This window comes from Talpa occidentalis, unplaced genomic scaffold (assembly GCF_014898055.3).
Source record: "Talpa occidentalis isolate TD23 unplaced genomic scaffold, MPIMG_talOcc4v2.1 talOcc4.9, whole genome shotgun sequence".
Lineage (NCBI taxonomy): Eukaryota > Metazoa > Chordata > Mammalia > Eulipotyphla > Talpidae > Talpa > Talpa occidentalis.
The window spans coordinates 111527161-111554478 of record NW_023605305.1 but is presented as its reverse complement, the minus strand read 5'-3'; the positions used below and the strand labels follow the sequence as shown (position 1 = coordinate 111554478).

The 27318-nt window shown below is 53.8% G+C and overlaps 1 protein-coding gene across 1 annotated transcript in view; it reads left to right on the top strand.

Annotated features, from left to right (window-relative positions):
- LOC119236909 (immunoglobulin superfamily member 3-like) overlaps nt 1-24711 on the top strand; it is a 36236-nt gene extending 11525 nt beyond the window's left edge. Inside the window, exons 3-6 of the mRNA XM_054691558.1 lie at nt 10139-10615; nt 21352-21828; nt 23901-24036; nt 24708-24711. Of these exons, the coding sequence (XP_054547533.1) occupies nt 10139-10615; nt 21352-21828; nt 23901-24036; nt 24708-24711 (1094 nt within the window). The remainder of the gene's footprint in view (nt 1-10138; nt 10616-21351; nt 21829-23900; nt 24037-24707) is intronic.
- The last annotated feature ends 2607 nt before the right edge of the window (nt 24712-27318 follow it).

Genomic DNA, 27318 nt, shown 5'->3' with positions numbered 1-27318 from the left:
GGGGAGCCCTGCACTGCCCTCCCTGCCTGCAGCAAGCCTGGGGAACAGTTTTTGCCCCTTCTTCTCTGGCGCCCCCCTTCTGACCTGCTCACTCCTCCCCTGGGCCCAACCCTCCCCGCCCCTGTCCTCGCCTCTGCTGTGCCTGGGACATGACGCGGGTCAGTCTGTCCAGCTCTGCTTGTGATTCCCCAGGAGCAGGACTCCTCCCCCAGAACACAAGCAGGGGGGACTGAGGGCCTCTCACTGCCCCCCTTCCTCAGCTACCCCCCGCTTTCAGTCTTCATGCATAGAGCATCTTTGTGACGTGTCTGCTCTGCTCCTTGAGCTCCTGCTCTCCCGTGGGCTGTTACCCCTCCACACGGGCACCCCCCCCACCGCTACGGCGCCAGTTCCCTGGGTGCTCCTGTCATGTCTTCAGTGACGGACACTCCTCCTGTCTCTGTCCCTGGTCCAAGGTGTGGCCCTGCAAGTGATCCTGGTGGTCCCCAACGCCACGGTGTCCCAAAAGGCCGCCTTCCAGCTGGGCTGCAGCATCGCGTCTTGCTCGAGCCAGGACTCCCTCTTCTCTGTTGCCTGGTATTCCCTGAAGAGGAAAGTCGGCGGAGAAAATGGCAGCCCTGGCCTGGCAGGACAGGAGGAACAGCAGGAGGAGCAGGAGGAGGAACAGGGGGAGGACCCCACGGAGCGGACTACTCTGCTGCGCGTGGGCCCTGACGGGGTCTTCGGCCCAGAGGGAGGCCCCTGGGTGGGCAGACTCCGCTTCCAGAGGCCCTCGCTGCTGCTCTTCCAGCTCACGGTGCTGCAGGCCAGCCCGCAGGACACGGGCCACTACTCCTGCCGCGTGGAGGAGCGGCTGCCCAGCCCTCAGGGAGGTTGGTACCTGCTGGCCAAGGAGGAGTCGGCCCCCATCAGCATCCGCGTCCTGGACACCAGTGAGTTTCCCCAGCTGGCAGGGGAGGGTCGCGCCTGGTGACAGCTGTGTCTCAGGGACAGGTCAGGGCGCGTTTGCAGGTTAATAAGCACTTTCCTCGCCTGTCCCGGGCACTGAGGACTTGACACACCGTTCATGTCACTGACCCTGATGGCCCAGGCCAACTCAGGAGTGTGAGCGGCAGTGATAACACAGTCATCGTCCATCTGTGCAATAATCCTGATGCCACACCGAGTCTGTTGTAGTGTTTCCTCTGTTGTTCACCAGCCTGTGGTAGAGTTCATCACACAAACACATGGTCAGGGGTTACTGTGTTACACTTTGGAATATTCAGTCTAATCTCTCTTTAGCCAATTAGCAAGTGCTTCAGACTCATAAGGAGAGAAAATGAAGCCCCACTGTCACTCATTCTGTTTTCCTGGGTCACTTGTATTTTGGAGGGTGACATGGATGTAGGTGGGTTTTCATGGTCACCTGGGAGGACCAGCCTAGTAGAGCAGTGATGTCATGGGTCTGGGAACAGTTGAGCTTGTCATCGGTGTTGCTACAGAATGTTCCAGAACTCTAAGTTTAGATTCTATAAACAACAAGGAGGAAATTCTTGCTAACCTTGAATTTTCTGTTCTAACAAGGCACTCTTGGTTGGCTTCTCTCAAAATGTGGACTCTCTCAGACTGAAAATGGTGTCAGTTATTAACACAATTAGCGTATAATGTAGAAGTAAAAATGTCACAGAAATTTCTACTTGTTTTCAGTCAAAATATTTTACCAGATAATTTTGATTTGAAAATTTGCGTTTCATTTGCTTTTTCTTTTCTTTGATCACCTCGTTTACATTGCTTCAGATTGATGCCTACGACACTGAGATTTTACAGGTCAAAGTAGTTGACTGTCAACAATTTCACATGCTTTCGAGATCTAATAGGTGTAAGTGTGTGTTGAATGTTCTTGAGCATACTGATAAGCAGCAGCTGTGCACTCGAAAGGAAGGCAGGAAAAGACCTGTATTGTGCTGAGTCCTCCCAACACACTCCCAAATAAGCTCCAGTCCAAAAGCACAGGGAGCGTGTGGAGGCCACCTATTATTTCTCACTGTGGCAACCCCTGTGTATGGCGTTTCAAGGAACAGAGACTATCTAGCAGCCTCCAGAGACCAGGCTCCTGCTGAGTTCTTCCAAGTGCAAGGGTGGACCTGGATGAGGTGGGGGGGCCTGGCTTCATTGTCCTCCACATCCAGGGCGAACAGGCTGTGTCCTCTGCAGCCACAGGCACACCGTGGGCAATTGTGGGCCCACAGTGATATTTTAGTTGATCGTGTTAATTAAAGAAACATTATTTCTGGGAAAACTACTCTCAGGAGCTGTCAGAGAGGGAACATTCATATTGCCAAAGAAGGACTCTGGAGCAGAACTGAGTGCAAAGGGAAAGTGTAAAATACAACCGTGGGTGAGAATGAGTGCAAACTGGGGTCATCTTCTTGCCTTCCTCATAGAGTTGAGCTCGTGAACCATCAGTGTCTCGTGGCTTTCCAAGCAGGGACTCCAGTTCGCACACAGGCTTGGGAGCATTGCTTTATTTGCCCTGAGCTGGAAGAGGTGCTGTTATGCAAAAAGGATGCCAAGGATAGCAGGGGACAGAAAGGCAGAGTTGAGGGGGGTCCACCATGTAGCTTCCCTTGGGCTGGGCGAGGTCCTTGGGAACAAAGTGCAGGTTCTCAGCCTCTTGTCTTGTCTCCCTCTGGCCCCTTCCAGGCTCCACCCTGCAGTCCAGCATCTGCTCCAACAAGGCGCTCTTCTACTTCGTCTTCTTCTACCCCTTCCCCATCTTCGGCATCCTCATCATCACCATCCTGCTGATGCGCTTCAAGAGCCGGAACTCCAAAGCCTACAGGTGGTGGCGGGTTGAGCAAAGTGCTGTGGAGCTGTGCGCAGCCTCTGCAAAGCCAGGTTGATTCCCAGCCGGCCTGGGAGATTCCTGCAGGGCGCAGCAGACCTCTCCTGTTTCACCTGCTGCTCCCCTCAGCAGTGTATTTCAGTCATTCTGCCTGTACTGCTCTGGCTCTGTCTCTGGTGAATCCTCTTACCCTCCCGTGCCTCTGGCCTGTACCCCAGTTCTTGTTTAAATGAAAATAAATATTTTTTTAAAAAAGAAAAAGAACCTGAACTCCAAAGGGAAGATGGGGCGCCCCTGTTTTGGATCAAAGAGCCACACCTCACCTACTCCCTGACGAGCCTGGAGCCAGTGTCACCCTCCATGGAGATATTTATGCCCTGGAGTTCCCATGTTTTGTGGCGAAGAGTGTCCTCTCCCTTCCTCTGTGAACTTGCATCTTGAATCCCGGGAGATGCCATCTGGTAATAAGCCACCAGGGATTCTGGAACTTAATGAATGGAGAGATCGCTGCAAAACCTTGTTCTGACCTGAACAGACTGGGAGAGGCTCTGAGATTCCCAAGGCCAAGTGGGAGCTGCTGGCCCTTATCCGGCTCTCCAGATAGCTGAGTACACAGCAGCTGCTCAGCCTGTTTCCAGCAGGTGGTGTAAACCTGCTTTTCCTCCCAGGTAGCCCAGGGTGCTCTTTAGAGACAACCTCATCCCACTGCTGCCCCCATGCTCATCCCTATTAATTATGCTGCTGCATGGACACTTTTGAGGTGCAGAATCGATTTAGTGGTGAGGAAGGAAGGCATGCTTCGCCCCATTTGGCGGTGGAAATTGCCTACCCCTACTTAGAAACTGAGTCAGTGAGGGACAGTGTCTGACTGTTTTCTTTTTTTTTTCCTAAGATTTTTTTCTTCGATTTATTTATGTATTTATAAAAGCACTGGGTGCAGTCAGAAGCGCGGGAGGGTGAGAGAATTCACCAGAGCCAGAGCAGGGAGCAGAGCAGGCAGAAGGACCCAAGTACACTGCTGAGGGGAGCAACGGGTGGCAGGAGAGGTCTGCGCGCCATGTGGGGCCCTCCTCCAGTGGGGAACACTGACCAATAAGATGGGTCGTTCCAGTGGGCAGTGGCTGCTCTGCAGAGAGAAATTCGGGGAGCCACTGAGGGGGTGAACTTCTCAACCTGAGGGAAAAGCCACAGTTGAAACAGAAGAGGAGCCAGAGAAAGTGAGGAGGAGCCACTGCTGCTGAGGTTGAGTTTTAGGAAAAGCGGGTGGGGTGCAACAGGCACCCCCACACGCCAGCGGTTGTTTGAACAGTCCGGGCTCCTCTTGTTCTGACAGGGGAGGAGAGAGCCTGGGCGGGTCTGGCTGCCACAAGGCACAGATGGAAGCGCGGGGCCTCCTGTGCTCTGGGGGTTTGAAGTCTCCGCAGCCGCCTGGGGAGCGGGGCGCGGCTTTTGGGGACTGACACCCCCTCCTCCCACTGCCCCCCACCCCCTCCCGCCGCCGCCTCAGCTCTGAACCCAGCATAATCCAATCACTATGGAAACCTGCTGCGGGGGGGGGGGGGGGCGGCGGAACAGCCCCATGCTGGCGAAGGGGTGCGCACCCCCAAGAGCAGGCCAGGAGCCTCCGGCGGGCAGGGTGCCATGGGAGGGTGTGAGCAGGCTAGAGTGGCCCTGTGCTGGGGCAAGGGCTGTTGAGAAATGGTGTCTGCTTTGCAAGGCAAATTTGAAGTCCACCCCATTGACTCAAGGGGTTGGGGCACAGCACTGTAAAGCTGTAGGCAGCCTGTCAGGTAGGTGAATTCTCTTCCCAGCCCCCTCACCTCTATCCAGTACTCCAGTTACTCTTTGCATCAGTTATTTTACATTTGAAAAACAAAACAAAACCAGCCAGTATCTGCCCAGGAGGGGCACCCACAGGTGCACCCCACCCCTGGACTACCTCATGGCCAGCCTCAGGCGCGCGGGGTGGGGGGTGTTGGTGGGGGCTGCTGCTTGTTCCTCTTGCTTGGTGAGTGACCCTTCGGGCCTGCCTGGGCCTGGCAGGGCGTCCAGAGGCTGCTGTGAGGTCAGTGCTGACCAGGGGGAGCAGGTGGGGTGAGGACTCACGCAAGCCAGCTGTCCCGGAGAAAGGTGTCACCTCCTCACCCCATCCTTGGGGCACGGGGGGGGGGGGGGGGGGGAAACTTTGCCCTTGGGCATCTGAATCTGGCTGGGGAGGAAGTGGGGGGCTCCAGCGCCCTCCTTGGGGCTCATCTCTCTCTCCTGGCCTCTAAGCCCCACGGGCAGATCCAGGCTCCCTCCTGGCGCAGCCTGCCCTGGAAGGTTGTGGCTTTTCTCTGAAATTCAGTTACTTCGGGGCCTCCCGAGGTGCCCTGGCCTTAAACTTAAGGGGACAGAACCGCGCTGGGCCGCCCTCGGGCTCCCCCACCCGCGCCTTGGGTGTGGATCCCTGCTGGGGTGCCAATCAGCTTCCCCCCACTGCCAGTGCTGGTCTTGCTTGCAAGTGGGGGTGGCTTCTGCTCCCCAACTGGCCAGCTTGGGGTGGGAAGCTGACCCTGGCAGGGGGGAGTGTGGGAGAGAAAGGTTTGAGCAGGGGACCTAGTCAGGACTTCGGGGTTCCTAAGCAGGCAGTGAGGGCGCCTTCCCCCTCCCTTTGGACTTAAAGGAAGAAACCAGTGAGTGTCTTGAACCTCCTGGTTCCCTTTCTAGCTTCAGGAAATCAGCAGGACAGCCCCAGGACATGGGTATCTTTCCCATGATTTGGACCTCCACACCCTCCCCAATACCTCCAGTCTGGGGGTAAGTCACAGTCAACGCCTGGGGGGTAGTGCTGGCCCCTAACTAATTCTTCCTTGCCTGGGGGGGCTGTTCCTCTGGGAGCCCTTTGTACAATCTGTCAGATCCACCTTCCACTCCAGTCTTCAGCCTTTCCTGAGTGACTCCTCTGTACACTCTCCCAGGTGTAGGACCTGGGGAGAATTTGAGGAAGACTCAAAGGTACTGCAGTGTCACCCACCTCATCTCTGGCCTGCACTACAGCTCTTGTATATATAAATAAATAAATCTTTAAAAACAAAAGAAAAAAAAGAAGCTCCAAAGCTCCCAGGGCCAGTCTTTTATGAAATCAGGCATCCTCTGTGAAGCAAAGCCTTCCAGGGAGGGAGGGTGGTGGAACCTGGCTTCCTAGGAGGGAGGTGCTGGAGCTGCAGTGATGTGGGAAGAGATCCCAGGAGGAGGAAGCCAGGCAAGGAAGCCAGGGAGCAAGAGTTTACAGGTGAACGTGGGCAATGAATGGTCCCTCCTCCGTGTCCCCCAGGGACACTGGACACACACTCCAGGTGTGCCGAGGGCAGTTTCTGAGGGCGCCCTTTCTGAGAGAGAAAGGATAATAGTGTGTAAGAATTCACAGAATTGGGCCTCCCCGGTGGCGGTGGCGCAGCAGTTGAGCACTGGGTTGCGAAGCTGCCCGCAGCCTCTGTAGCGCCGGTTCGATCCCCGGCTGCTCCCCGGCCACTGGAGGAGGATCCTACATGGCGCGCAGACCTCTCCTGCCACCCGCTGCTCCCCTCAGCAGTGTTACGTCGGTCCTTCTACCTGTTCTGCTCCCCGCTCTGGCTCTGGTGAATTCTCTCACCCTCTGGCGCTTCTGACTGTACCCAGTGCATGTATAAATAAATAAATAAATCTTTAAAAAAAAAAAAAATTCACAGAATTATCGTGAACATCAGTTGCTCAACAAATACTGAGTCAGCTGTGTGGGGGGCACTGTACAAGGCCTGAGCACACAGCAGGGGACAACAATCCCTGCTCAGGTGCTGGGGGTGGGGGAGAGAGCAAAAAAGAGCAAATAGAGAAATGTGGGGTGATGGCACAGACACAGTTACTAATACAGAGATTAGGAAAGCAGAGAGGAGGGGGAGCCGTTAATATTTCTTTTTAAATTTTCAAAACTTTGGAACATTCAAAAGATTTAGAACAGTAAAAATAGTGCAGTGGCCACTACACAACTTATTCGTCAACATCACCACAATGGTTGACTGCTCCTTTATAGATACGAGCCCACACTGAGACGCATGCACTTAAATGGGTTATTTCTTGCAAAACCTTTTGAGAGATGCAAACCTCAGGACGACCTGCCCCTGAATGATCCGGCTTGTCTTCTAAGACACTGCATCTCAGTGAGCCCCAGAGCCTGGTCAGCAAACACAGCCTTGTCCTGGGCTGCTTTCTGGCAGAGTCAGATCTGGGTCAGCACTTCATCTGGTGGTGGAACCTCTTTCGGCCCCTTGCATCTGCGAGTTTGCCCTTTACTTTATGGCTGCTGTTCTTGAGGGTTCCGACCAGTTAGTTTACAGAATATGCCTTGATTTGGACTGTCTACCTTTTGGTGGTGATTGGGTTCTGCTGAAAATGTGGTTGTCGGGCAGGATTCATTTTGTAGGTGTGTCCTGGTCAGCTCCACTTACCACACAGGAAGCAAACTCTGTCCATTGGTCCCACTGTGGAGGTGTGAATTTCTATGGCTTGGTCAACGTGAGGGCCAACAGATTTCTCCCTTTACAGGCACCTTTACCGCATTGCAAATAAGTAATTGACTAAGATTGTGGGGATCTCTTGTTCCCTGACAATCTTTCCTCTAATCTTTTAGCATCCAGTGATGACTTCAGCCCTAAGCCCATTATCACTAAAACATTATTAGATGGCAGCAATTTTCTAGCTGTTTTTAAATATATTGATATTCCTTAGCAATGAAAAGTTTTTGCAATTTTTTTCTAAAGATTTATTTATTTATGTCTGCAAGAGCTGGGTTGTAGGCCAGAGGTGGGGGCAGGGCTGAGAGGATTCAGCAAAGACAGAGCAGGGAACAGAACAAGTGGATCTACTGAAATGCTCTGCTGAGGGGAGCAGCGGGGCGACTGGAGAGGTCTGCTGGGCCATGTGGGTAGCTCCCTGGCCTGGGATAGAACTCATGCCACAGTGGCTGCCAATAGCTTCATGGTGTTGAGGCGCTTCCCCTTGAGCCACCAGGGAGACTCCCATTCTAGCCCTTTGGATAGACTTTTGTTTCCTCAGTCCCAGGCTGTTTATTTTATCAGGGGCTGCCTTGGAAGGTGCTTCCTCCCTCTGTGTGACTGTCTCTTCTTCCCCTACCATTGCTGGCCAGGCTAACTCCTCTCTCCTTCAGTGATTTGTCGCCCTGGATCAGTTTCAGCCTGACTTCCCTGAAAGCCCTTGGGTTGGAGGCTCCCAGGCCTGCTCTGAGTCCTCTCCCTCACCTGGGGTCCCCGGGGCTCAGGACGATGCCTGGCTTCATTCCCAGTGTCGTCCCCAGCCCCTGACATATCCAGGGCTCCATAAGCTGGATCATTCCTTAGATTTCCGGGCCTGAGTTCCCTAGTAAAGAGTCAACTACATGGTCACGGGTGTCCTGCTTGTGGCTGGCAGATTTCACTTTAGCACAGCACAAGATAACGGATGCGTAATGTAACTTGTTTCTCCCTGAAAGGGCATCTTGGAAGGTGCTTTTCTGTTTTCACTAAAATCATGTGCTGCTTCCCAACCAATTTTTACCCCTCCTAGATCTCATTATCTGTGATGCCCAGCCGAAAAATGTGGTTCTATCTGGAGGCATGAATCAGAATGTAACTTTCAAAATAGGGGAACCTGTAGCCTCTAAAGATATCCTGTGGAAAAAGGAAAGAATAAAGTCATTGAATGGGAGGAGAACCTTACCAGGAGCCCACATCTTTACCGCCCTTTATAAACAGGACTCATTTAGACACCAAGTCCGAGGGCCTCACCATCCTCAATGTAACATTGCAGACTAAGATGAGTACAAAGTGGAATACGGCAGTACTAAGGGCAGCACCAAGTTTACTCTTAAAGTGTTTTGAATAAAGTGATTTGCTTAAAATGACGCATTCCCAACTATTCGAAGAGACTGTTACAAAAAACAGGTCACGAGGCGAGAACTGGCTGTCACATGGGTCAGGCTTGTGTCTTCTTTCTGGCCTGCGAGAGCCACTGAAGCCTTTTGTCACTTTCTGGGTGAGAAAAGAAAGTGACCAAGGCGGGAGGAACTGCACCTGGGGCAGAGCGACAGCAGCAGTGTCACTTGTCTTGCTGGGAATGTTCTGGAAAGAGCGGGAGTAGCAGCAGGAAACTCAGAGCTGAGCTCCCTGGACAGGAGGTGCTGTGGAGTCCCTGCTGGCCCCTACTCCGCCGTCAGGCTGCACTGCCGCTAGATCGCCTGGCGCTGGGCTTCACCCTTCCCGTCAGGAACGCGGCATCATTTAATAGTATTGAGACAAAAGTCCTTTCTAGTTTCCTGGTTCCTCGGTCCTTGCTCCCCCATCCCGCAGTGGTCTTGTCCCCCAATCTACCTGGCCTCTCCCCACGGACAGAACCTCGAACTTCACCAGTAATTGTTTCCCCATTGTCCGAGGATCAGGGGGCCCACTCCTCTGTGGGACACCAGCCTCTTCCACTGGGCCAACTCTGAAGTTCCTGCCTCCCCAGAGTCCTCCCACCCCCTTGCGCCCCCCAGTGGGGTGCTCCCTCCTGGGCTCAGGCTGGTGCACAGGCACAGCTTACCTGCCGGGTTCTCCATCTCTTAGACGCACCTGACTCCATCTCCACCTGGCTGAGTCCGGCGCTCCCCTGTTCTGTGCTCACCACCTGAGGTCTCCGCAAAGCACTTCACCCCCAGGATCCCCACACTTTAAATTCCAGGTCACCCACTTAATCTATCAGGCCTAGTGTCCTCGCTCTCCCAGAGTCTTTATCTCCTCAGACCCTGAGCCCCTGGTCTCCACCTCCTAATGCAGCTGCAGCTTTGCTGCCCCTGCGGCGCTAAAGACAGTCCTGAGGACATCCCTGCACATGCCTCCCCGTGCAGGGAGCCTTGGGGACTGTTTTCCCCCCTTCCCCTCCGGCGCCCCCCTTCTGACCTGCTCACTCCTACCCTGGGCCCGACCCTCCCCGCCCCTGTCCTTGCCTCTGCTGTGCTGGGGACGTGACGCGGGTCAGTCTGTCCAGCTCTGCTTGTGATTCCCAGGAGCGGGGCTCGTCCCCCAGAACACAAGCAGGGGGTACTGGGGGCCTCTCACGCCCCCCCTTCCTCAGCTACTCCTCACATTCCGTCTTCGTGCACAGAGCATCTTCGTGGCGCGTCTGTTCTGCTCCTTGAGCTCCTGCTCTCCCGTGGGCTGTTACCCCTCCACACGGGCACCCCCCACTGCGGTGCCAGTTCCCTGGTGCCCCTGTCAGGTCTTCAGTGACGGACACTCCTCCCGTCTCTGTCCCTAGTCCCAGGTGTGGCCCTGCAAGTGATCCTGGTGGTCCCCAACGCCACGGTGCCCGAGAAGGCCGCCTTCCAGCTGGACTGCAGCATCATGTCTCGCTCGAGCCAGGACTCCCGCTTCGCTGTGGCCTGTTTTTCCTTGAGGACGAATGTCATTGGGAAAAAGGGCAGCCCTGGCCTGGCAGGACAGGAGGAGCAGGAGGAGGATCAGGAGGAAGAGCAGGGGGAGGACCCCACGGAGCGGACGTCGCTGCTGCGTGTGGGCCCTGATGGGGTCTTCGGCCCAGAGGGAGGCCCCTGGGAGGGCAGACTCCGCTTCCAGAGGCCCTCGCTGCTGCTCTTCCGGCTCACGGTGCTGCAGGCCAGCCCGCAGGACACGGGCAACTACTCCTGCCGCGTGGAGGAGTGGCTGCCCAGCCCTCAGGGAGGTTGGTACCTGCTGGAGGAGGAGGAGTCGGCCCCCATCAGCATCCGCGTCCTGGACACTGGTGAGTTTCCCCAGCTGGCAGGGGAGGGTCGCACTGGTGACAGCTGTGTCTCAGGACAGGTCAGGGCGCGTTGGCAGGTTAACAAGCACTTTCCTCGCCTGTCCCGGGCACTGAGGACTTGACACACCGTTCATGTCACTGACCCTGATGGCCCAGGCCAACTCGGGAGTGTGAACGGCAGTGATAACACAGTCATCGTCAATCTGTGCAACAATCCTGATGCCACACCGAGTCTGTTGTAGTGTTTCCTCTGTTGTTCCCCAGCCTGTGGTAGAGTTCATCACACAAACACATGGTCAGGGGTTACTGTGTTACACTTCAGAATATTCAGTCTAATCTCTCTTTAGCCAATTAGCAAGTGCTTCAGACTCATAAGGAGAGAAAATGAAGCCCTAACGCCTCACTGTCTCTTTCTGTTTTCCTGGGTCATTTTTATTTTGGAGGGTGACATGGATGTAGGTGGATTTTCATGGTCACCTGGAAGGACCAACCTAGAAAGGGCAGACCCCTGACAGGCGTCAGAGAACAGTTGAGCTTGCCATCGATGTTGCCACAGAATGTTCCAGAACTCTAAGTTTAGATTCTATAAAAGACACGGAGGAAATTCTTGCTGATCTTGAATCATCTGTTTTAACGAGGCACTCTTGATTGGCTTCTCTCAAAATGTGGACTCTCTCAGACTGAAAATGGTGTCAGTTATTAGCACAATTAGCCTATAATGCAGAAGCAAAAATGTCACTAGGAATTTCTACTTGTTTTCACTCAAAATAATTTACCAGATAATTTTTTTTTGAGATTTTGTATTTCATATGCTTTTCTTTTCTTTCATCACCTCGTTTACAATGCTTCAGATTGACACCTATGACGCTGAGATTTTACAGGTCAAAGTAGTTGACTGTCAACAATTTCACATGCTTTAGAGATCTAATAGGTGTAAGTGTGTGTTGAATGTTCTTGAGCATGCTGATAAGCAGCAGCTGTGCACTAGAAAGGAAGGCAGGAAAAGACCTGTATTGTGCTCAGACTCCCAATACACTCCTGAAAAAGCTCTAGTGCAAAAGCACAGGGAGCGTGTGGAGACCACGCTCTCTGCCCACTGTGGCGACCCCTGTGTATGGCGTTTCAAGGAACAGAGACTATCCAGCAGCCTCAGAGACCAGGCTCCTGCTGAGTTCTTCCAAGTGCAAGGGCCGACCTGGACGAGGGCGGGGGACCTGGCTCCATTGCCCTCCACGTCCAGGGCGAGGAGGCTGTGTCTTCTGCAGCCACAGACACCCCGTGGACATCTGGTGCCCCACAGTGATATTTTCGTTGATCATGTTAATTAAAGAAGCATTATTTCTGGGAAAACTACTCTCAGGAGCTGTCAGGGAGGGAACATTTATATTGCCAAAGAAGGACTCTGGAGCAGAACTGAGTGCAAAGGGAAAGTGTAAAATACAACTGTCAGGAGAATGAGAGAAACTGGGGTCAGCTTCTTGCCTTCCTCATAGTGTTGAGCTCATGAACCATCAGTGTCATGTGGCTTTCTAAGCAGGGACTCAGGTTCCCACCAGGGCTTGGGAGCATTGCTTTATTTGCACTGAACTGGAGGAGGTGCTGTTATGCAAAAAGGATGCCAATGGTTGCAGGGGACAGAAAGGCAGGGTTGGGGGCAGGGGGTCCACCAAGTAGTTTCCCTTGGGCTGGGCCAGGTCCTTGTGAACAAAGCACAGGTTCTCAGCCTCTTGACTTTTCTCCCTCTGGCCCCTTTCAGGCTCCACCCTGCCGTCCAGCATTCGCTCCAAAGATGCGCTCTTCTACTTCATCCTCTTCTACCCCTTCCCCATCTTCTGCATCCTCATCATAATGATCCTGCAGTTGCGCTTCAAGAGCCAGAGCTCCAAGGCCTACAGGTTGGACCCGGTTGAGCACAGTGCTGTGGAGCTGTCTGCAGCCTCTGCAGCGCGGGTTCGATTCCCAGCCATCCAGGGAGATTCCTGCATGGCAGAGCAGACCTCCCCTCTCTCGCCCACTGCTCCCCTCACCAGTGTTTTCAGTCCGTCTCCCTGTTCTGCTCCCCACTAGTCTCTGGTGAATCCTCTCACGCTCCCGTGCCTCTGGCCTCTACCCCAGCTCTTGTATAAATAAAAATAAACCTTTTTTAAAAAATGAAAACGAGCCGGAACTCCAAAGAGAAGATGGGGTGCCCCTGTTTTGGCTCAAAGAGCCACACCTCACCTACTCCCTGATGTGTCTGGAGCCAGCCTCACCCTCCATGGAGATGTTTATGCCCTGGAGTTCCCATGTTTCGTGGCGAAGAGTGTCATCTCCCTTCCTCTGTGAACTTACATCTTGAATCCCGGGGGATGCCAATTTGCAATAAGCCACCAGGAATTCTGGAACTTAATGGATGGAGTGATCGTTGCAACATCTTGTTCTGATACTGAACGGACAGGGAGAGCAGTGGGATTCTGGAGGCCAAGTTGATGCTGCTGGTCCTTATCGGGCTCTGCAGGTGGCTGGGTGCACAGCAGCTGCTAAGCCCATTTCTGGCAGGTGGTGTAAACCTGCTTTTCCTCCCAGGTAGCCCAGGGTGCTCTTTGGAGACACCCTGGTCCCACCGCTCTCCCCATGCTCATCCCTATTTATTACGCTGCATCGACACTTCTGAGGTGCAGAATCGACTCAGTGGCGAGGAAGGAAGGCATGCTTCACCCCATTTGGTGGTGGAAATTGCCTACCCCTAACTTAGAAACTGAGTCAGGGAGGGCGATGTCTGACTGTTTTCTGATTGGAAAGATGCAGAGGGCTGCCTGGGACGGGTGTGCAACTAAGATTTGGGTCTGAATGGGTTCACAGCTGTAGAATAGCAGGTGCTGCAGGTAATTCAATATGTGAAGCAGTTGCAGGAAATGTGAAAGACAAGAAGAAACCGGAGCCAATATTTTAATAATTTTTTCCCTCTGTATTTTCTATTGACCTGGGGGAGACCTTCCAGAGGTGAGCCTCTCCAAGCTTTCCAGGAAAATCCCCAGGACCTGCTTGCTCTCCCATGTCTTGGGAACTGGGGTGTCCGAGGACAGGATATGGCGCCCTCCAGTGGCCGTGGGTCCTCATTGCACGTTGCCCGCCGGAGCTTCTGTGGTCTGGACCAAGAGGAAATCTGCAGCCACTGTCTTGACTTGGGCACATCTCTGAGGCTGCATTGATGAAACACCACACTGTGCGAGGCCCGTTCCAGGACACGGAGAGGACCGCACCCTCTCTCACCTGGGGTTTCTGTAGCAAAATTTCCTATTCTTTTCAAGCAATGGTTTCTCTGCGTTGATGGTTGAAGGAAAAAGAAGGTGGGTCAGAAAGCTACCCCTGCATGATGTAGAGAGCTGTTGGTTTGCTTTTGTTTGCTTTTTTTTTTAAGGAAAACTCTTTGTAAGATGTTGCACTAAATGCTTTATGTACTTTTCAGAGACCTGTAGTAAATTATGTTGAAAATATGGCTGTTGGCATTACCTGGCGGCCGCTGTCCCTCCTCCCCCAGCCTGAGTGGTGCCTTCGTACACATGACACAACACACTCCTTCCTCGACACCACAGCCAGCTGCTGAAGGGCGTCATAAAGAGTCAGGCCTGCGCTGATGAGCAGGTGCAGAGGGAAGCACTTACCAACTCTAACTTCCTTTTTTCTGGGGTTTAGGGTGTGGGCTAGGCGGGAAGGAGGGGGGAGAGAAGGTGGTGGAGAAGGGGAGCAGGATCATGTCAACAGCAACCTTCTTGGCCACCAACGGCCTCTGCAGCAAGACCACAGCATGATCTGCAAGGTGGGTGGCCTTGCCCTAGCCCTGAAGGCTCAGCAAGCACTTTCAGGATGGAGGAAAGAGCAAGGCCTGGCGCCTGTTCCGTGCACAGCAGCCCAGACCCTGGTCCCCGCACAGCTCAAATCTGGGGTGTTTGGGAGTTCATCCCATCTGCAAGATGAGAAGAATGACAGGATGATTAAAGCACAGCAGTGATGCGTGATCGGTGAGGGCCCATCTGTATTTCTTTGATCCACAGGCCACTACACAAGAGGCACTAGATACAGAGTGAGAGGCTCAGGGAAGTGCTTCCTTTTTCTTCTCTTTAAAACCTCAGCCTTTTCGGGACACAAGATGTGTGACCTCTGCACCCCACCCCACTTGGTGCCTGCTTATCAGCTTCTGGCAGCTGTTGGCTTGGCCAAGAGTTGAGGTGGCACTGTCTCTCCCTTGGGTACCCAGCATGGTCCGTGTCAGTTTTATGTATTAATTTTGCCTGTTTTTCCTCAAACACGCTCTCTGCCAGGAATCATTTTTTTAAAGGGATCTAGGGAACCAGAGTATGATGAAATAAGCTTGTGCCTCTACCTCCCCAGTGCAGAGCTGCCCAGTGTTTACATAGACGCATGAAAGTCCCCTCCCACGCTGGGCAGGAGTAGAGGAAATACCGTGTCCACTACGTGCTGGGCCCTGAGTCTCCTGGGCTTTGGCAAGGACCAGAACCAGAGGGATGTGCTAGGAAGAGCAGCAGCCTCGCGCCAGGAGAGCAGCTGAAAAAGCCGCCTCTCTTACCTAGTGGTGACATCTGCAAGGACAAGCAGATGAAACCTGGTCGTTCAACACCAGTTGCAGAATGAAAAATACCGTGAGCCCTTTAGGTGGCAGGTGCTCAGAGCATGAACAGTCCAGGCCATGAGCCACTGTGATGCTTGGAGTCTGCCAGGCCAGGCACATTGGGGCTCTTATAAATGCATTTCTCATACTGAAGGAGCTGGCACTATTGCTTGGTCAGATGTGCGTCCACCAAGGAAGACGAATGAGTCTTTCCACATCCAATGTCCAGACACAATGACCTTGGGGGTACTTCCACCCCAGGAAAGTGGGCATTGCTCCCCTCAGCCCTGCTTTTAGGGGTTGACCCTTGCTGCTAGTCCCAAAGTTGTGTCCTCCCAGGTGAAAGGTAAGTGTGATGCATTGAACTTGGCTTGAGTTGGCCTCTCAGCTCTGCCACTCCCTGTGCGTGTCCTCGGGCAGGCACGTGCCCTGAGCCTCAGTTTCCTCCTCTGTAGACACAGGACAGTGGTCACATCCGCTAGTCCAGGCCGCGCACTTAACGCAGGGCATGGAATGGGCTCCAGTTTGATGTCCCATCACTTGTCAGACCCCAGCCTCCCTTCTCAGGTTCCCCGAGGTCCTGCCAGCCCCAGCGAGTGGAGGACCCCGATTTCCTCACATCTTGGGGTAAGTAGTGCACTTGTCATGTGCCCCCAATATCTACAGATGGTAGGGGATGTCTTTAGGTCACCTGCTTCCAGGTACAGGACTTTGGCTTCAAAAGTTCACCCATGAGAGATGCCTTGTAAGATTTTAGATTCATTGAAGAAGTAGTTCGTGATTTCTGAAAGTACAGGCCACGTGACTGGGATGCTGGGGCCCAGGTGGGGATGCTGGGGAGGAGAGCCCCAGTCAATGGCATTTCCACCTGCTTCCTAGCTGCACCTGGTGGCATGTGGAGGGGCGGGGAGTCCTGGTCTGGGCAAGAGTCTCCACCTGCCTCAGCTGGGCTGGGACAGCTCTGGGCTTCTCTGAAGGAAAAGGGCCCCTTCCTGGGGTGGAGTCCTTGGGTCTGGGCCCCCTGGGGCTGCAGGGGGAGGTGTGGGGGGCAAGCCAGTGGGGAACACTGACCAATAAGAGGGGCGTTCCAGGGGGCATTTGCTGCTCTGCAGAGAGAAATTCGGGGGGGCCACTGAGGGGGTGAACTCCTCAGCCTGAGGGAAAAGCCACAGTTGAAACAGAAGAGGAGCCAGAGAGAGTGAGGAGGAGACACGGTGGCTGGAATCCAGTTCTGGGCACAAGGGCTGGCATGGAGATTAAGGAAAAGTGTGTGGGGTGCAACAGACACCCCCACACCCCAGCGGTGTCTGAACAGTCCGGGTTCCTCTTGTTCTGACAGGGGAGGAGAGAGCCTGGGCATGTCTGGCTGCCACAAGGCCCAGGTGAAAGCGCGGGGCCTCCTGCCTGGAGCTGCCCCCTGATCTGTGGGTTTTCAGTCTCAGCAGCCACCAGGGGAGCGGGGCGTGGCTTTTGGGGACTGACACCCCCACCACAGCTCTGACCCCAGCATAACCCAATCACTGAAGAAACCTGCTTGGGGGCGGCGGAACAACCCTGGGTGGGCGATGGGGTGCACACCCCCAGAGTGACTGGGAGCCTCGGGAGGGTGTGAGCAGGTGGAGAGTGGCCCTGGGCGGGGCGGGGGGGGGGGGGGCGTGAGAAAGGGTGTCTGCTTTGCAAGGCAAATTTAGTCCACCCAGGTGGCTCAAAGCATTGGGGTGCAGCACCATGAAGCTGTCTGTGGCCAGTCAGGTCTGTGAATTCTCTTCCCCGCCCCCTCACCTCCACCCCGTACCCCAGCTACTCTTTGCATCAGTTATTTCACATTTGAAAAACAAAACAAAACCGCCCGGAGTCTGCCCAGGAGGGGTACCCACAGGTGCATCTGGGCCTGGGCCCATCATGGCCTGCCTCCGGCACGCAGGGGGCAGCTTCTTGTTCCTCCTGCTCGGTGAGTGACCCCTCGGGCAGAAGCCTCTGTGAGGTCGGTGCTGAGAGGGTGGGGTGAGGACTCCCCGAACCCCCCCCCCCCTCTCTCTCTCTCTCTTTCTCTCTCTCTCTCTCTCTCTGCCTCTGAGCCCCACGGGCAGATCCAGGCTCCCGCCCCGCGCAGCCTGCCCGGGAAGGTTGTGGCTGAAATTCAGTTACTTCTGGGCATTCCGAGGTGCCCTGGCCTTAGACTTGATGGGAAAGAACCGCGCTGGGCCGCCCTCGGGCTCCCCCACCCGCGCCCTGGGTGTGGATCCCTGCTGGGGTGCCAATCTGCACCCCACTCTCGACAGCTTCCCCCCACTGCCAGTGCTGGTCTTGCTTGCAAGTGGTGGTGGTTTCTGCTCCCCAATGGGCCAGCTTGTGGTGGGAAGCCGACCCTGGCAGGGGGGGAGGGTGGCAGAGAAGGGTTTGAGCAGGGAAACTAGTCAGTGCTTCCGGGGTTCCTAAGCAGGCAGTGAGGGCGCCTTTCCCTGCTTTATGGTCTTAAAGGAAGAAAACAGTGAGTGTCTAGAACCGCCTGGTTCCCTTTCTAGCTTCAGGAAATCAGCAGCACAGCCCCAGGACATGGGTGTCTTTGCCTTGGTTCTGACCTCCTTACCCTCCCCAACACCTCCAGTCTGGGGGTAAATCACAGTGAACCCCTGGAGGGTAGTGCTGGCCCCCTAATTAATTCTTCCTTGCCTGGGGGTGAGGGGGTGGCTGTTCCTCTGGGAGCCCTTGGTACAATCTGTCAGATCCACCTTCCACTCCAGTCTTCAGCCTTTCCTGAGTGACTCCTCTGCACATTCTCCCAGGTGCACGCCCTGGGGAGAGTTGGAGGAAGACTCAAAGGTACTGCAGTGTCAGGTAGAGAAGTACAGGAAGAGGGATTCGAAGAAGCACCAGGGCCTCCCTGGTGGCTCAAGGGGTTATGAAGCTCACCAGCCTCTGCAGCACAAGTTTGATCCCTGGCCAGGGCGCTGACCCACAGGGCACAGCAGACCTCTCCTGCCCAGCCTGCTGCCCCCCTCAGCAGTGTGTTTCAGGACATCTGCCTGTTCTGCTCCCCATTGTCTCTGGTGAATCCTCTCACCCACCTCATCTCTGGCCTGCACTCCAGCTCTTGTATGCATATATAAATAAATCTTTAAAAAAAAAAAAGAAGAAGAAGAAGCTCCAAAGCTACCTGGGCTTGTCTTTTATGAAAATAGGCATCCTCTGTGAGGCAAAGCCTTCCAGGGAGGGAGGGTGGTGGAACCTGGCTTCCTAGGAGGGAGGTGCTGGAGCTGCAGTGATGTGGGAAGAGATCCCAGGAGGAGGAAGCCAGGCAAGGAAGCCAGGGAGCAAGAGTTTACAGGTGAACTTGGGCAATGAATGGTCCCTCCTCCGTGTCCCCCAGGGACACTGGACACACACTCCAGGTGTGCCGAGGGCAGTTTCTGAGGGCGCCCTTTCTGGGAGAGAAAGGATAATAGAGTCTAAGAATTCATAGAATTATTGTGAACATCAGTTGCTCAACAAATACTGAGCATCAGCTGTGTGGGGGGCACTGTACAAGGCCTGAGCACACAGCAGGGGACATACTCCCTGCTCAGGGGCTGGGGGAGGGGGAGACAGTGAAAAAGAGCAAATAGAGAAATGTGGGGTGACGGCACAACACACATTTACTAATACAGAGATTAGGAAAGCAGAGAGGAGGGGGAGCCGTTCATATTTCTTTTTAACTTTTCACAACTTTGGAACACGCAAAACTGTTAGAATATTAAAAATAGTACAACGGACACTACACACCTTTCTTGTCAACTTCACGACAATGGTTGACTTCTCCTTTATAGATACAAGCATCCACACACAGATGCATGAGCTTAAAATAAGCATGAGCTTATTTTTTGCAAAACCTTTTGAGAGACGCAAATCTCAGGACGACCTGCCCCTGAATGATCCGGCTTGTCTTCTAAGACACTGCATCTCCGTGAGCCCCAGAGCCTGGTCAGCAAACACAGCCTTGTCCTGGGCTGCTTTCTGGCTGAGTCAGATCTGGGTCAGCACTTCATCTGGTGGTGGAACCTCTTTCGGCCCCTTGCATCCAGGAGTTTGCTTTTTACTGTATGGCTGCTGTTCTCGAGGGTTCCCACCAGCTGTTTTACAGAATATGCCTTGATTTGGACTGTCTACATTTTGGTGGTGATTGGGTTCTGGTGAAAACGTTGTCGGGCAGGATACTCTTTGTAGGTGTGTCCTGGTCTGCTCCACTTATCTCATCAGGAAGCAAACTCTGTCCATTGGTCCCACTGTGTAGGTGTGAATGTCTATGGCTTGGTCAACGTGATGGCCAACAGATTTCTCACTTTACAGGCACATTTACCGCATTGCAAATAAGTAATTGACTAAGATTGTGGGGATCTCTTGTTCCCTGACTATCTTTCCTTTAATCTTTTAGCAACAGGTGATGATTTCAGCCCTAAGCCCATTATCACAAAAACGTTTGTAGATGACAACAATTTTCTAGCTCTGTTTTTAAATATATTGATATTCCTTAGCAATAAAAAGGTTTTTGCAATTTTTTCTAAAGATTTATTTATTTATGTCTGCAAGAGCTGGGTTGTAGGCCAGAGGTGGGGGCGGGGATGAGAGGATTCACCAGAGACAGAGCAGGAAGCAGAACAGGTAAATCTACTGAATTGCTCTGCTGAGGGGAGCAGAGAGGAGACAGCAGGGGTCTGCTGGGCCATGTGGGTAGCTCCCTGGCCTGGGATAGAACTCATGCCACAGTGGCTGCCAATAGCTTCATGGTGTTGAGGTGCTTCCCTTTGAGCCACCAGGGAGACTCCCATTCTAGCCATTTGGATAGACTTTTGTTTCCTCAGTCCCAGGCTGTTATTTTATCAGGGGCTGCCTTGGGAGGTGCTTCCTCCCTCTGTGTGACTGTCTCTTCTTTCCCTACCATTGCTGGCCAGGCTAACTCCTCTCTCCTTCAGTGATTTGTCATCCTGGATCAGTTTCAGCCTGACTTCCCTGAAAGCCCTTGGGTTGGAGGCTCCCAGGCCTGCTCTGAGTCCTCTCCCTCACCTGGGGCGCCCCGGGCTCAGGACGGTGCCTGGCTTCTTGCTGCCTCATTCCCAGTGTCGTCCACAGCACCTGACTTATCCAGGGCTCCATAAGCTGGATCATTCCTTAGATTTCCGGGCCTGAGTTCCCTAGTAAAGAGTCACCTACGTGGTCAAGGGTGTCCTGCCTGCTGCTGGCAGATTTCACTTTAGCACAGCAAGATAACTTCACCAGTAATTCCGATTCCCACTTGAGAGTCAGGGGTCCCACTCCTCTGTGGGCCGCCAGCCTCTTCCCTTAGGGCTACTCTGACATTCCTGCCTCCCCCGGAGTCCTCCCACCCCCTTGCGCCCCCCAGTGGGGTGCTCATCCTGGGCTCAGGCTGGTGCACAGGCACAGCTTACCTGCTGGGTTCACCATCATTTAGACGCACCTGACTCTGTCTCCACCTGCTGGAGTCTGGCGCTCACCTGTTCTGTGCTCACCACCCGTGGCCGCCACAAAGCACGTCACCCCCGGGGTCCCCACACTTTAAATGCCAGGTCACCCACTTAATCTAATCAGGCCAAGCATCCTCGCTCTCGCTCTCCCAGAGTCTTTATCTCCTCAGACCCTGAACCCCTGGTCTCCACCTCCTTCGGCAGGTGAAGACAGCCCTGAGGAGAGCTCCACACGCACCTCCCCACATGCATTGAGATTGGGGGACTGTTTTTGCCCCTTCTCCTCCGGCACCCCCCTTCTGACCTGCTCACTCCTCCCCTGGGCCCGACCCTCCCCGCCCCTGTCCTCGCCTCCACTGTGCCGGGGACATGACGGGTGTCAGTCTGTCCAGCTCTGCTTGTGATTCCCCAGGAGCGGGGCTCCTCCCCCAGAATACAAGCAGGGGGTTTGAGGGCCTCTCACAGCCCCCCTTCCTCAGCTACCCCCCGCTTTCAGTCTTCGTGCACAGAGCAATTTTGTGACGTGTCTGCTCTGCTCCTTGAGCTCCTGCTCTCCCGTGGGCTGTTACCCCTCCACACGGGCACCCCCCGCTGCGGTGCCAGTTCCCTGGTGCTCCTGTCATGTCTTCAGTGACGGGCACACCTCCCGTCTCTGTCCCTAGTCCCAGGTGTTTTCCTGCAAGTGATCCTGGTGGCCCCCAACGCCACGGTGCCCGAGAAGGCCGCCTTCCAGCTGGACTGCAGCATCGCGTCTCGCTCGAGCCAGGACTCCCGCTTCGCTGTGGCCTGGTTTTCCCTGAGGACGAATGTCAGTGGGAAAATGGGCAGCCCTGGCCTGGCAGGACAGGAGGAGCAGGAGGAGGATCAGGAGGAAGAGCAGGGGGAGGACCCTACTGAGCGGAGGGTGCTGCTGAGCGTGGGTCCTGACGGGGTCTTCGGCCCAGAGGGAGGCCCCTGGGAGGACAGACTCCGCTTCCAGAGGCCCTCGCTGCTGCTCTTCCGGCTCACGGTGCTGCAGGCCAGCCCGCAGGACACGGGCAACTACTCCTGCCGCGTGGAGGAGCGGCTGCCCAGCCCTCAGGGAGGTTGGTACCTGCTGGCCAAGGAGGAGTCGGCTCCCATCAGCATCCGCGTCCTGGACACTGGTGAGTTTCCCCAGCTGGCAGGGGAGGGTCACAATGGTGACAGCTGTGTCTCAGGACAGGGCAGGGCGCGTTTGTAGGTTAATAAGCACTTTCCTCGCCTGTCCCGGGCATTTAGGACTTGACACACCGTTCATGTCACTGACCCTGATGGCCCAGGCCCACTCAGGAATGTGAACGGCAGTGATAACACAGTCATCGTCAATCAGTGCATAATCCTGATGCCACACCGAGTCTGTTGTAGTGTTTCCTGTACTGTTCACCAGCCATTGTGGAGTTCACAGTACAAATCATGGTCAGGGGTTACTGTGTTACACTTTGGAATATTCAGTCTAATCTCCTTTAGCCAATTAACAAGTGCTTCAGACTCATAAGGAGAGAAAATGAAGCCCCACGCCTCCCTGTCACTCTTTGTTTTCCTGGGTCATTTTTATTTTGGAGGGTGACATGGATCTAGGTGGGTTTTCATTGTCACCTGGGAGTAGCAGCCTTTAAGGGCAGACCCCTCACAGGGGTCTGAAAACAGTTGAGCTTGCCATTGGTGTTGCTACCGAATATTCCAGAACTCTAAGTTTGTAGTGTACTGAAGGATTCTATGAACAACACAGAGGAAATTCTTGCTGACCTTGAATTTTCTGTTCTAAGGAGGTACTCTTGGTTGGCTTCTCCCAAAATGTGGACTCTCTGAGATTGAAAATGGTGTCAGTTTTTAGTGCAATTGGCTTATAACGCAGAAGTGAAAATGTCACTAGAAATTTCTACTTTTTTCAGTCAAAATATTTTACCAGATGATTTTGATTTGAGATTTTGCATTTCATTTGCTATTTCTTTTCTTTGATCACCTCGTTTACATTGCTTCAGATTGACTCCTATGACATTGAGAGTTCACAGGTCAAAGTAGTTGACTGTCAACAATTTCACATGCTTTAGAGATCTAATAGGTGTAAGTGTGTGTTGAATGTTCTTGAGCATGCTGATAAGCAGCAGCTGTGCACTAGAAAGGAAGGCAGGAAAAGACCCATACTGTGCTCAGTCCCCCCAATACACTCCTGAAAAAGCCCCAGTCCAAAGCACAGGGAGTGTGTGGAGGCCACATATTCTCTGCTCACTGTGGCGACCCCGTGTGTATTGTGCTTCAAGGAACAGAGACCATCCAGCAGCCTCCAGAGATCAGGTTCCTGCTGAGTTCTTCCAAGTCCAAGGGTCTACCTGGACAAGGGCGGGGGCCTGGCTTCATTGCCCTCCACGTCCAGGGTGAGCAGGCTGTGTCCACTGCAGCTACAGACTCACTATGGTTATCTGTGGGCCCAGAGTGGTATTTTAGTTGATTGTGTTAATTAAAGAAGCATTATTGGGCCTCCCTGGTGGCGCAGCGGTTGAGCGCTAGGTTGCGAAGCTGCCCGCAGCCTCTGCAGCGCCGGTTCCATCCCCGGCTGCTCCCCGGCCACTGGAGGAGGGTCCCACATGGCGAGCAGACCTCGCCTGCCGCCCGCTGCTCCCCTCAGCAGTGTACTTCGGTCCTTCTGCCTGCTCTGCTCCCTGCTCTGGCTCTGGTGAATTCTCTCACCCTCCCGCGCTTCTGACTGTACCCAGTGCTTGTATGTATAAATAAATAAATAAAAAAAACTTTAAAAAAAAAAAAATAAAGAAGCATTATTTCTGGAAAAACTACTCTCAGGAGCTGTCAGGGAGAGAACATTTATATTGCCAAAGAAGGACTTCTGGAGCAGAAGTGAGTGCAAAGGGAAAGTGTAAAATACAACCGTGCGGGAGAGTGAGAGAAACTGGGATCAGCTTCTTGCTGTCCTCACAGAGTTGAGCTCATGAACCATCAGTGTCACGTGGCTTTCCAAGTAAGGACTCCGGTTCCCACAGGGGCTTGGGAGCATTGCTTTATTTGCACTGAGCTGGAAGAGGTGCTGTTAGGCAAAAGGGATGCCAGGGTAGCAGGGGACAGAAAGGCAGGGATAGGGGCGGGGAGTCCACCATGTAGTTTCCCTTGGGCTGGACGAGGTCCTAGGGAATAAAGCGCAGGTTCTCAGCCTCTTGTCTTTTCTCCCTCTGGCCCCTTCCAGGCTCCACCCTGCAGTCCAGCATCTGCTCCAACGACGCGCTCTTCTACTTTGTCTTCTTCTACCCCTTCCCCATCTGCGGCATCCTCATCACCATCCTGCTGGTGTGCTTCAAGAGCCGGAACTTCAAGGCCTACAGGTGGTGGTGGGTTGAGCACAGTGCTGTGGAGCTGTCCGCAGCCTCTGCTGCAGAGGTTCGATTCCCAGCCATCCAGGGAGATTCCTGCATGGCAGAGCAGACCTCTCCTCTCTCACCCACTGCTCCCCTCACCAGTGTTTTCAGTCAGTCTGCCTGTTCTGCTCCCCACTCAGTCTCTGGTGAATCCTCTCACCCTCCCGTGCCTCTGGCCTCTACCCCAGCTCTTCTATAAATAAAAATAAATCTTTTTTAAAAAAAGAAAAAGAGCCGGAACTCCAAAGGGAAGATGGGGCGCCCCTGTTTTGGATCAAAGAACCACACCTCGCCTACTCCCTGACGTGCCTGGAGCCAGCGTCACCCTCTGTGGAGATATTTATGCCCTGGATTCCCATGTTGTGTGGTGAAGAGTGTCATCTCCCTTCCTCTGTGAGCTTGCATCTTGAATCCCAGGAGATGCCAATTGGTAATAAGCTACCAGGGATTCTGGAACTTGATGGATGGAGAGATCGCTGCAACATCTTGTTCTGATACTGAACAGACTGGGAGAGCAGTGGGATTTCCGAGGTAAAGAAGTTGCTGCTGGTCTTTATCGGGCTGTGCAGGTGGAGGGTGCACAGCAGCTACTAAGCCGGTTTCTGGCAGGTGGTGTAACCCTGCTGCTTTCCTCCCAGGTAGCCCAGGGTGCTCTTTGGAGACACCCTGGTCCCATGCTGCCCCCATGCTCATCCCTTGAGGTGCAGAATCGACTCAGTGGCGAGGAAGGAAGGCATGCTTCACCCCATTTGGCGGTGGAAATTGCCTACCCCTAACTTAGAAACTGAGTCAGGGAGGGGCGATGTCTGACTGTTTTCTGATTGGAAAGATGCAGAGGGCTGCCTGGGATGGGTGTGCAACTAAGATTTGGGTTTGAATGGGTTCACAGCTGTAGAATAGCAGGTGCTGCAGGCAATTCAATATGTGAAGCAGTTGCAGGAAATGTGAAAGACAAGAAGAAACCGGAGCCAGTATTTTAATAATTTTTTTCCTCTGTATTTTCTATTGACCTGGGGGAGACCTTCCAAAGGTGAGCCTCTCCAAGCTTTCCATGAAAATCCCCAGGACCTGCTTGCTGTGCCCATGTCTTTGGAATGTGGTGTCCGAGGACAGGATATGGCGCCCTCCAGCGGCCGCGGGTCCTCATTGCACGTTGCCTGCCGGAGCCTCCGTGGTCTGGACCAAGAGGAAATCTGCAGCCACTGGCTTGCCTTGGGCACATCTCCGAGGCTGCATTGATGAAACACCACACTGTGCGAGGCCCGTTCCAGGACACGGAGAGGACCGCACCCTCTCTCACCTGGGGTTTCTGTAGCAGATTTTCCTATTCTTTTCAAACTATGGTTTCTCTGTGTTGATGGTTGAAGGAAAAAGAAGGTGGGTCAGAGCTCCCCGTGCATGATGTAGAGAGCTGTTGGTTTGTTTTTGTTTGCTTTTATTATTTTTTATATAAATTTTCTTTTTTTTTTTTTTAAGATTTGTTTATTCATTTACACAAGCACTGGGTACAGTCAGAAGCGCAGGAGGGTGAGAGGATTCACCAGAGCAAGAGTGGGGAACAGAACAGGCAGACTGACGAAATACACTGCTGAGGGGAGCAGCGGGCGACAGGAGAGGTCTGCGCAACATGTGGGACCCTCGCCGGTGGCCTGGGATCGAACTGGTGCTGCAGAGGCTGCCGGCACCTTCGCAGCCCATTGCTCAACCGCTGCGCCACCAGGGGAGGCCCACTTTGCTTTTTTTTAAGGAACACTCTGTAAGATGTTGCACTAAAATGTTTTATATACATTTCAGAGACCTGTAGTAAATTATGTTGAAAATATGGCTGTTTGCATTACCTGGCGTCTGCTGTCCTTCCTCCCCCAGCCTGAGTGGTGCCTTCGTACACATGACACAACACACTCCTTCCTCGACACCACAGCCAGCTGCTGAAGGGGTCATAAATAGTCAGGCCTGTGCTGATGAGCAGGTGCAGAGGGAAGTGCTTACCAACTCTAACTTCCTTTTTTTCTGGGGGGTGGGGTGTGCGCTAGGTGGGAAGGAGTGGGGAGAGAAGCTGGTGGAGAAGGGGCGCAGGATCATGTCAACGGCAACCTTCTTGGCCACCAACGGCCTCTGCAGCAAGACCACAGCATGATCTGCAGTGGGTGGCCTTGCCCTGGCCCTGAAGGCTCAGCAAGCACTTTCAGGATGGAGGAAAGAGCAAGGCCTGGCGCCTGTTGCGTGCACAGCAGCCCAGACCCTGGTCCCCGCACAGCTGAAATCTGGGGTGTTTTGGAGTTCATCCCATCTGCAAGTTGAGAAGAATGACAGGATGATTAAAGCACAGCAGAGATGGGTGATCGGTCAGGGCCCACCTGTAATTCTTTGAAATCCACAGGCCACGACACAAGAGGCTCTAGATACAGAGTGAGAGGCTCAGGGAAGTGCTTCCTTTTTCTACTTTTTAAAACCTCAGCCTTCCGGGGACACAAGATGTGCTGACCTCTGCACCTCACCCCACTTGCTGCCTGCTTATCAACTTCCCGAAGCTCCTGGCTTGGCCAAGAGTTGAGATGCACTGTCTCTCCCTTGGGTGCCAGGCATGGTTCCATGTCAGTTTTGTGCATTTTTTTTTAAGATTTATTTATTTATTTATTTATACAAGCACTAGGTGCAGTCAGAAGCGCGGGAGGGTGAGAGTATTCACCAGAGCCAGAGCGGGAGCAGATCAGGCAGAAGGACCGAAGCACACTGCTGAGGGGAGCAGCGGGCGGCAGGAGAGGTCTGCGCGCCATGTGGGACCCTTCTCCGGTGGCCGGGGAGCAGCCAGGGATCGAACCGGCACTGCAGAGGCTGCAGGCAGCTTCGCAACCCAGTGCTCAACCACTGCGTCACCGGGGAGGCCCTATGCATTATTTTTAATGTTTTTCCTGAAACGCGCTCTCTGCCAGGAATCATTTTTAAAAGGGAACTAGGGAACTAGAGTTTGATGAAATAAGCTTGTGCCTCTACATCCCCGGGGCAGATCTGCCCGGTGTCTACATAGACGCGAGAACGTCCCCTCCCACGCTGGGCAAGAGGAGAGGCAGTGCTTTGTTCACTACGTGCTGGGCCCCGAGTCTTCTGGGCTTTGGCAAGACCCAGAACCAGAGGGATGTGCTAGGAAGAGCAGCAGCCTCGCGCCAGAGGAGCAGCTGAAAAAGCCGCCTCTCTTACCTAGTGGTGACATCTGCAAGGACAAGCAGATGAATCCTGGTCTTTCAATGC